The sequence below is a fragment of the Lampetra planeri genome, chromosome 4 (genome assembly GCF_965212315.1).
Source record: "Lampetra planeri chromosome 4, kcLamPlan1.2.h2, whole genome shotgun sequence".
NCBI lineage: Eukaryota > Metazoa > Chordata > Hyperoartia > Petromyzontiformes > Petromyzontidae > Lampetra > Lampetra planeri.
The window spans coordinates 20220332-20231469 of NC_136110.1; the positions used below are offsets into that span (position 1 = coordinate 20220332).

General features: G+C 44.6%; 1 protein-coding gene across 1 annotated transcript; it reads left to right on the forward strand.

The window, feature by feature from the left end:
* Positions 1 to 4983: 4983 nt before the first annotated feature.
* On the forward strand, positions 4984 to 11138 carry LOC144717800 (chymotrypsin-like elastase family member 2A). Its single transcript, XM_078593465.1, has 8 exons — positions 4984 to 5090; positions 5746 to 5840; positions 6910 to 7007; positions 7295 to 7423; positions 8242 to 8378; positions 8723 to 8865; positions 9470 to 9622; positions 10207 to 11138. Exons 1-8 carry the CDS (start codon positions 5051 to 5053, stop codon positions 10309 to 10311), a joined length of 900 nt encoding a protein of 299 aa, XP_078449591.1. The 5' UTR covers positions 4984 to 5050; the 3' UTR covers positions 10312 to 11138.

An 11138-nucleotide genomic window follows, 5' to 3' on the forward strand; every position in this document is an offset into this window, starting at 1 on the left:
AGAACGGATAATGCACTGTAACATGATAACAAATGTATGTTAATACATTAAATAAGTCAAAGAGTCTCCACTTGTTCTCCATCATTGTCAACACATGCCTAAAATCTTCTCCAGGCATTTGTTTACAACCTGAAGATCGCCCCTTGCCAACACACAACCCCTAATCCTCTGTCCACTCGAGGTCACGCGGCCTTCGCACGGCCCAGGGAGACGGTTCATCGGCGTGAACACCCTGTGCACGCCTTGCTGGCGGCAGGGAATATTTTCTAAACTGAGGGACAACCCGTTCTGGTCGTGCCCTCTCAGAGTTAGTTACCGTCCCTAGCAACAGCACCCACTCACGCGCACACACACACACAAACGCACCATCAACAATATAAAAACCGAGACTTTTTTTCGAATCATGTAGAGGCTTTGAAACAAAGTGGTACAGTAATGTGGCGCCCACACAGTAACACAGTGACTGCATGTGCAATGCAAGTCTAATGAGCGACTTCCGCGACATGTCGTGTAGAGGGTACTTCTTCTTTATTACTCACATTGGGCACAACACAGGCCAACGCTTATTCTTCCTTACACTAAGTACAACACTAGGTATTAACGTCTCTACTGGTTACACACAGCCGATCACTTGGTGTGGTCCCATCGCCCTCACTCGGCTACGCCGCTGGCTGGCGGCGTGACGATGACGGCGATGGAAACCACACAGGAGTTCTTCCACGTGGCAAGACGACAGAGAGATGACGACGAGCAGCGACGCAACCAGGACCCAGACCCCACACATGAGCCCCGAGCCCCGGGTCCGGGAAAACACTGGATGATCTGCACTAATGGACTCTAGAATCAAGTTGCCGTACTGATATCTTCTGGCCACTTTGTATCAGATCACGTGTGGAAGATTCTCATATATCTACATGGTCCACCAACATTCGACTATAAAATACCAGATCACAGGCATGTGCCACTGCGTCCAGCTTAAAAGGCAAACAGGTATATCCCAAACACAACATTTAGGCTGATGAATTAATCTTCTATGTTGTCATAGACATAACACTTTATGATAAAATGTTGTAACTATCAAAATTAACAAAAAAAGGTCAAGAATCTTGATTTGAAGCTTTCTTGACTTCATGAATCCATACTCTTTGGTTCTTTCAGTAAAGTCACGTAGGTAGAAAAATAAAGAATAAATTATTCATCAGGACGTTTCGATCGCAACACAAGCGATCGTCCTCAGACATTAAAAATAATCCAGCAGTAGAACTGCTGAGCCAGGAAGAACACAGCGAGAGAGTTTCTACAACAAGAAGTTATAACTTTTGGCCAAGGGCAAGCAGGCGGGGTCCGAGCTGGAAAGGAGTCCCATCCCTGCAAGTAAGCACATCAGTTGTGTTAATGGGGGAGATTAGGAAGAAAGAGATTATGGAGAGAGATTAGCATGTCAAAGTAAATGAGCTTCTGTCACCGCATAGGAGTACTATTGCCGCATATGCGCACAGCAGCAGTGTTAATGGGAGACAAGCACTATGTTGATGGGAGAGATTAGGCAGAGGGATTAGAGAGATTAGCAAGATAATGTCATGTCTATGTGTAACACAAGCTGCGGCGCTGCCAACTGCGCTGTGAGAGGCAAGCGCGTCAACACAAGAGAACCACCGCAACGGTGGTCGCGCCAGTGAGACACACAGCCCATCACACAGCCAAAACCATCGATACATCGAAGCTAAGGGAGCAGAGGTGGCCATGTTTGTGAAACCCCAGCCCCTTAATGCAGAGGCACCCAAAAGGGCAATGCAAATCAGAGAGTTCGAGATAACAGCCAAACGGCAGGAAGGATGGAAGCACCATAGCAAGTTACAACTTTACTTGGTTAATAACGTCTTTCCAATGATTGCTCAGCTTATACCCATCTTCTCACTTAGCATTAAGAGATAAAATGTCCACATCTGCTTGGGACCTTGTAGATAACATGACTGTTTCTTCTGCCGCGACAATGTCAACCAAATGTAAAGTTAACCTGATTGCTAAATTCAACATCCTGTCAAAAAAGAAGCCAGATTCACACGTGAAAAGGTTAGATGTTAAAAAGATTGTTATCAATCAGAGTAACAGCCCAATTTCTGATGGCCTAAAATCGGTACTAGCTAGAGGGCTGAATTTTGCAGTCACCCCCAAATGCATCCCAGTGGATGATATCATTGCCCAGGATGACGTAGCCCTCAAAGGTTTGGGACACATCCCAGCAGACGTGGCAAGATCTTAAATCGCCGCCATCCTCAAAAACACTAAGAAATCCATTAGTAACATCAGCAGGGACGAGCACTCTGAGCTTGCTCAATTGAAAAAGAGAGATGACATTGTCATCTTCTCAGCCGAAAAGGGTAATGCCAAAGTCATCATGGATAAAACCACATACAACAACAACATCCAGGACCTTCTTAATGATATGTCAGTTATACCAAAATCAACGAAAATCCTACCAACCGTCTGGCTACAAAAAAAGCAATATCATCACTAATCCGACTTCTTTAATCGAACCGACCAAGCAGCTCTCTCTAAAACCTTGGGCTTGCTAGACCATCAAGAATTATGGCCTTCCAAAAATCCATAAATAAGGTACTCCACTCCGTCCTATCGTATCCACCAACAACTCACCTATCTACAAACTGGCACAATTTCTGTCTGAGACCCTGCTTCCATTCACGGGCAAGACCAGTATTTAACTCAGCTCACTTGGTTTCTCTAATCAAGGACATTTCACTGTCTCTAGATGATTTGCTTGCTAGTTTTTTTGTAATCTCTCTGTTCACCAAGGTAACCCTACCTGACACAATAGCAATCATTGAAGACTTGGTCCAAGAGGGACTGAATCCTGATGTACCAACTTTGGTGAGGCACTGCCTTACCAACACTTACTTCACCTGGAATGGTACATTCTACAAACAAAATGAAGGTACCCCTATGGGTTGTCTCTTATCACCAGTGGTAGCGAATGTTTTCACGGAGAAATTTGAAACAGATACCATCCTGACATCCACCCTCCGTTCTTCCCTGTGGAAGAGATACGTAGATGACACTTTCGTAATCTGGCCACATGGCCAACCAGCACTGAACCAATTTTTCAACCACATCAATTCCATACACCCTTCCATCAAATTCACAATGGAAGTGGAAAATGATGGCATGCTACCATTCCTGGATGTTTTGATCGAGAAGAGGCCTGATGGCTTGTTGGGACATTCTGTCTACAGGAAGGCAACCCACACGGATTCCTATCTAAAGCCTGATTCCCACCACCATCCGGCCCAGAAGAATTCCCTCATCAAAACACTACACCATAGGGTCCACTGCATCTCCGACCAGCGCCACCTAGCCAGTGAACTGGAGCACGTACACCAAGCCCTCAAGATGAATGGATACTCAGACCGCAAAATCCGCAAAGCTGAATCCCCAACCACGGGGAGACAACCATCTCAGGACCCAATCAAAACCATCACCTTGCCATACATAGCAGGTGTTACCAAAAATATTTCCAAAATCTTAAACAAACACAAGATCCAGGTCCGATTCAATACAGTACACAAAATCCGTGATTTGATTCCATCTGTGAAGGATGTCATTCATGACATGCGATACCCTGGTGTCTACAAACTAGGTTGTGTCTGCAGCAGCAGTTACTTTGGGGAAACGAAACGACATGTCTCGGACTGTGTTCACGAACACAAGGCAGATTTGAAACACGACAGAACCAATAACTCTACCTTGGCTGATAATTGTTATAACTCTGTGGGCTCGCACGATATTGTTTTTTCCGAGACCAAGGTACTCTGCAAACCTTCGGGCTACTATCAAAGATTCGTCTATGAAGCCATCCAGATTTATAAACACGGAGACAATTTCAACCGAGATGATTGGTATAAGCTGAGCAATCATTGGAAGGACGTTATTAACCAAGTAAAGTCGTAACTTGCTGCGGTGCTTCCATCCTTCCTGCCGTTTGGCTGTTATCTCCGACTCTCTGAGTTGCATTGGCCTTTTGGGTGCCTCTGCATTAATGGGCTGTTGTCTCACTAACATGGCCACATTTGCTTGCTTAGCCTCGATGTATCGATGGTTCTGGCTGTGTGGTGGGTTGTGTGTCTCACTGGCGCGACCACCGTTGCGGTGGTTCTCTTATGCGGCGATGGAAGCTCATTTACTTTGACATGCTTATCTCTCTCCCTAATCTCTCTCCCTAATCTCCCCATTAACACAACTGATGTGCTTGCGTGCGGGGATGGGACTGCTTCCCAGCTCGGACCCCGCCTGCTTGCCCTTGGCCAACATATATAACCTCTTGTTGTAGAAGCTCTCTCACTGTGTTCTACTTGGTTCAACAGTTGAAGTGCTGGATATTTTTTTCCACATGAGGACGATCGCTGGTGTTGTGATCGAAACGTCGTGATATATATTTCTTTCCTACCTACGTGACTTTACCGAAAGAACCAAAGAGTAAGGTTAATAATGTAAAAAATGGGCTTAAAATAAGGAAAATAAATGAATGCATTACATTTCAAATCACTAAAAGCCAAACAAAAGTGTCTCCCTGTTCAACCAGTGTTTGGCAGTGTTCACTTCTCCTGGCGGGCCTAAGCCAGTGATGGATATTCCCCATACTGTGGTGTGGGGTATCTGCCTATAAAACTACCAACCAGGATAAGAGCTTCCGATCCTCCCATAGCGTGTGTTTTGCATAAAAATATAACTTTTTGCACATGCTGCATCATTTATAAAAGTTTTATACGCCTAAAAATACTTTAAATTCCACCACTTCTCTCCTGCTGACACCCACCTAAATATCAGACACGATGGCACGCCTTAATTTGAAACGTAAATAATTTGATATTTGCATGCTGTTTTGGTTGAGAGTTGGACTTCCCTATTCTGTTTGCCCCTGGAGGACTCACATGGGCAACAGATTCTGTATAAAAGCGAAGAGGTCCCAGCAGTGAGACACGGCAGTGATCAAGAAACTACAAGCATTCAAGAAGCTCCAAGTCATCGATCAACCATGCTCGCCTTTCTCGTCTGTGCTGCTCTGCTGGTTGCTGGTGAGTGTTGCTCTTGCTGACACATTGAGCTGCTGAGTGATTGCAATGCACGCATTTCATTTAGTGGAGCGACCGTTCGAGCTACTTCAGGAACTAGACTTAGTTCTAGAAGATGCTCGTATGGCACTTCCGCTTTTATTTCAGTCCGCATTCATTGACTGGTGGACACCCCCCTCTTTTCTCCCGACTCTCACTGAAACAGCTACTGATGTTTTTAACCCGTATGCAATAATACGCAGGCTATCACTGTTTCGATATGATTTCAGTTGCACCGTGTATTGGGTTTTAGAGGAAGACAGTCTCACAGTTAAAGTATTAATAAACGTAAAGGTACAATACTCACAATGAAATTATCATGCGTTATGAGTCTTGCTTTCATGCCGGCCCATCGGTATAGGTCTCTAGGATTTCCTCAAAGGTGGTGGATCGCGAATCTGAATGCTCCATTAATACGATAGCGTGAATCGGGCTCGGTCCATGGTAGACCGCTTGTAAAAAAGATTTAAAAAAATTGTTCTTAACATGTTATACTTGTTCGTCTGTTTATTCGGGACTCCTTGTGACCGACTGGGCCCATATGGGACGCATACGCTGCATACCCCAGAGCTGCACCCCTGAGAACATTTATGCGTGTGTGTGCTTTTGTTCCTCACAGCTGAGGTGTCGGCTCAGAGCTGTGGGATCGCAGCGTATCCCCAGATCCGCGTGGTGAACGGCGTGGAGGCTCGCGCCAACTCCTGGCCTTGGCAGGTAACGGCAGAGGCTGAATAACAGCCATCACAGCCACACGATGCATTGTCAGTCGATCTTAGTGCAGCAGCATCTATTGTTGTACATGCCACGTGGAGGCCCTCATCCAGCAGTACATTGATAAAAAGGCTGCATGTATGCAACATCAAAATTTCAGATCTTCCACTCTTCCCAATGACATTGAATCAGTCACTGTATTCCGAATGTGAATCAGAATGTTTTTATATTGGAGAAATCCGATTCGCTTTGAAGCTCTTTTTCACAGATGTCCAGTAGGGGCAGGTCAGAACGTTACAACAACACACAACGCAAAAACACAACAAGAGTGCAAAGTATAGGAAAGATAAACAAATCACTTAAAAAATATATATAAATTAAACGAAAATATATGTTTTATCTTACCAGATAAAGCCCACTGAACTATTTCTTTTTTAGATACGTCCTGACCACAAATGATAGCTCACCAAAGTGGCCCATCATGCGAAAATTTATATCAGCAAAATAATATTGATGTAAGTTTTTAAATATGGAGGGATAACCATGAGCACCCAGGGATAAAATCCACACGACCACAGGGAGAACATGCATACTCCAAATGTACAAGTGTGAGGGTTGGGTTTGAACCCCTGACCTCCCGCATACCAGGAGAGGAATATACCTTCACATCACTGTCGGGTCCCTCAAACATAAATATTATTTTTAATAAAGTTTCGAAGTTCATATTGCATTTGTACTTCAATTCCCATGCTTGGGAAAGGCAGTAAAACAACAGCAAAACAGTCCCAGAACACACCAGGACAAAACAGATTTCATTAAATTGTACTTTGGGAGAGCGGAGGCACAGTGGTTTACGTACTGCACTACGAACCGGGCTACATGGGTTATATTTCCAGCAACTGTGGCGAGTGATATCTGAACCAGTCCTGGATTACACCCCTTCGCAACCAGCTCTAACCAGCATTGCGCATTGACTCAAGGGCTAAGTTAGGACTGTATTATTCGATATAGTAATTGGAGTCCTGGACAAATAACAGTAACCGCCACCAATCTCGCTGTGATTGCATTGCAGGCGCTCGTGCAGAGGTACTCTGGAGGAAGATGGGTCAACTACTGTGGAGGAACCCTCATTGCTCGTCAATGGGTGCTCACCTCTGCGAGCTGCTTCACGTGAGTCATGGCACCAATGGAGTCGCGAGTATGTGTGCAGGCAGTGCAACTGCACCGTGGCCCAGGTACTGTACAGTATTTTCCTGTACCACATTGTGGCCACCAAGGATGGAGCAGTCGATCTTGGCAACAAGGAGGCGGCATCTATCAATTACCTTCACACGATGCCACGTGGCAGTAAATCGCAATATTTCTATTTAGTACTTCCTCACTGAAATGTTTACAGATTTAAGTGATTAAGACCACCCATTGCTCTGTTATCTCCCCACATCCACCACAACGTGCAGGAATGGCTACAGCTACAGGGTGGTGTTGGGAAAGCACAGTGTGTCCACAACCGAGCCGGGGGAGATCACCCCTCCATTGAGCCTGGCCGTCTGGCATACCTACTGGAATCCCAGCATCCCAGCAAATGGGTGAGAACGCAAACAGGCACACTGGTTTTTGTGACACCGTGACAGAATTGCCATGGAGAGACAAAAATACAAACATAAAGTGTCATTTAGACAAACAGACAAAATATAAACACTATAAGTAGAGAAACAGACATGCATACAGAGACATACAGACAGGAACTGTAGGGTCTGCAAAAACTCCTATTATCCGTGGCCCTATTCTTCCAATTATACATGATTATCTGCAATTTTATTCCTATAAATAATAGGAGTAAAATAGCAGATAATATCATCTGCGATATTGGTCCCCCACATCACCACGGTTAGGGGAGAGTTATCTGCAAAGCGCTGAACCCCTATTGCATGGGGTATGTTGGATGTGGATTAGGCCCAGACTAGCCATAGGGCAGCATTCCGGGAAAATGCTCAGTGGGCCGGTCCATTCCGAGGGCAGGTGAGCCGGTTTGTGTGGAAAAATAGCAAATGTGATCGGAGTAAAAATAAAAAAAAATGTTCTTACCTCTAATGTCTAAGCTCCATTGCTTAGTTGGCATTAAATCCTATATTTGGCAGCCAAAAAGATTATTCTTCACCAGTCCATTTGTTTATTGTATTTGCCCAAATGGGCCAATGAAATTGCACGGCAAAATCACATGAATACGTCACATCGCACATCTAGCTACTCGTATATAGTTTGTCCCACAGCCCATTAAAAAAAATGATTGCCAATAGCCATAATTTGGGCAGGTTTGTTTACTAATGCCTGGGCCGATTTTTTTGTCCCAGTCCGTTACTGGTGTTGAGCCTTGCATCACGCTGCCCATCTCGATCCCCCACAGGTACGACATCGCCATGTTCAAGATTGCATCGCCCGTGACTCTCACAAGCAAGGTGCGCCTCGCCTGCCTGCCCACCGCCAACCAGATCCTGCCCAACAACTACCCGTGCTACGTCACGGGATGGGGTTCTCTCGACAGTGAGTACCGTTCACCCAGTGTCCATCGGTGCCACAGTTATGGGAAGTGATTTAAGCCCAATGCGTCAATTGCCCCTCCAGTTTTACGAGATGATTCTGGCTGAGAAACTGTCACAAATCACAGTAGAGGGTTGACTCAGCCCTTCATCTTTCTGTCGTCAAAATGAACACAACTCTGTATAGAGTCAATAGCCTGCGAGTAGGTGGGCTGTGATGCTATGTGCCGTTGGCACATTGAACATAGAGACACCAATGGTTCGCTTGGGGAGCACCTGTGAACGCCACACAACCCCGATGCTTTCACCAATGCTCTCCGTTTCCACATTGTCTGTGCGCGTGAGCAGCCAGCGGCCCCTTCCCCAGCGCGCTGCAGCAGGCCAGCCTGCCCGTGGTGGACTACGCGACGTGCAGCCAGCCCAGCTGGTGGGGGAGCAGCCTGAGGAGCAGCGTGATCTGTGCAGGGGGCAGCACCCGCTCTGCGTGCTCTGTGCGTATGGAGTTCAACGCGAGCCAACCCGCCTCAATTATTTAACGAAATTACTAATGAGAATAGTTATCAACACAATGTTTATTTTAAATCTGAATTTAGTCAACAGTGACTATGAGTGGACAACAATCACCAAGCATGGTGATGACTGTGACCACTAAGATCACTGATTGGTTGACCTGGTAATGTTGGGGAAGCGGAGGGGGACGGCGCACATCCAACCCCAATAATTAATAACTCAGACTGGACAAATTGTGTGACTGCTTTAGTCGCCTAGACTAACAGATTGACCAAATGAAATCCGGTGACACTTAAATTTGACTAAAATTCTTCAGACTAAGTTTTTGCATGACTACATTCAATCAATAAATAACAGAAGGAATACAAATATTGACTAAATTAATGCCAGACCAAACAGGGTGCATATTGAATCAGGCCTTAGGGTTGTGTGATTTTACTCCGTTACTTAGCAACACGGTCATAAAGTGTATTTGAAAAGTTTGCAAGCTCCTGTACTTACCCTTACCAGCACCCGCCACCATATCCCGTGCATGCTTTACCCAGTTAACGTGGATGCATATCTATCCTCTTCTATGCATCACAGGGTGATGGAGGTGGCCCACTGAACTGCCAGCAGTCAGACAATGCCTGGGTGGTGCAGGGAATCACCAGCTACGTCTCATCTCTGGGCTGCAACACAATCCGCAAGCCCACCGTGTTCACCCGTGTGTCAGCCTACAACAGCTGGATCAGCAACGTGAGTGCCAATGCTGTCAATGTCAACGTTCTTACCATGATCGCGCTGTCAATGTCAATATTGATGCTCTTACTGTAGCAATGCCATTGTCATTATCATACAAATGTTACAGTAAAAAGCATTTTCGATAACACGTCACTGTCAATGTGATTATTGTTATTGCTCTTATAAGTGTCATTATCATTGTTAATGTTGATATTGTTGTAAATAGCTATGTAGGTGTCACTTAACCTTGAACCTTGTAATTAATCAGGGAAACGTTTTATGGATGGGGCATATGTGGAGGATTGAAATGAACATGTTACCAAGGCAGGTGTTGAAAGTGGAATTCAGTGGTCAGAAACCAAATGTGAAAACCACAAGATGGTGATAAGACTCGTGAACCTGGGCGCTCAAGTGTTGACTGTGCACTAGTATAAGTGATGGTAAGGTGTGATGTCCTTTTCTTTATCGATCACAATACAAAGGTGGGATTTGCATGAGTCATCGGTGTGGCTGGTATCGGCCAGGTATGATTGCTATCATGTTCGTTTATCTATAGGCAATGACGTTCAAACACCACCCATTCCCCGTTCCTTCCGCAGGTCATGAGCTTGTACCGTGAAGCTCCTAAGATCGCCGAGGGAGAGCAGAGCGTCAACAGCGGAGTCAATGCCACAATTGCTGCATTCAAGAAGCCGCAGGCTTAAAGTATCATGCTCTTTACATCAATGCTATCGCTAATACTAGAATCACAGTTTCTTGTTACGGGTATTGCCTTTTTTTAATGTGGGACTGGGCACGTGAGCATAGGATGGGTGGTTTGATGCAGTGAGTTTGTGTGGCCATGCCAGACATTACCAGTGTTAATGACACTGTAACAATGTGCCATTTATATTAGACGTTAAACAATAAGCTTTCTAATTTGACAAGAAATACATTTTGTCATACCAGCATGCATACTGTACCGCCAGTGCTAAATATACAAATTGAAAAAATCTTTTTAAAGTAAAGATCCATAATAGAACTGCCATTTTCATAGTAAGTTAAAAATGTTCTCCCTTTGTGAAGACATAATGTTAAACAATATTGCATATGTAGTATGGTACGACTAATTACAAATCCATAATTAGCTAATTATCGACTCGATTTCCAAATAATGTAATCTCAAGTGTACCGGATCTGATAATGCTCTACCAGGCAAATATTACCTGGGGCCGTGTGATGTTCTGCGTTGTGTTCACGCTCCCGACTCATGCATAATCTGGTTGCGTGTGCATTACAAAGAGGATCCAGAAACAGAGCTCAATTGGTTGGTGGAGTTAATTTAAAAAATTGTTTTAGCCTCCACGTCATATTCAAAGCATCATTTCCCTATAAAAATGGACATACAGTACACTATTAATTGTAGACTCGATTTATAATGCTTGATGTGTCCGATTTGGTTTATGAATGAACAAAACTGTACTGTAAATTGATAATGTTATTCGTGAATGTTCGGGTTGGTGTAAAATAAACATTTAAAGTACAAAATAAA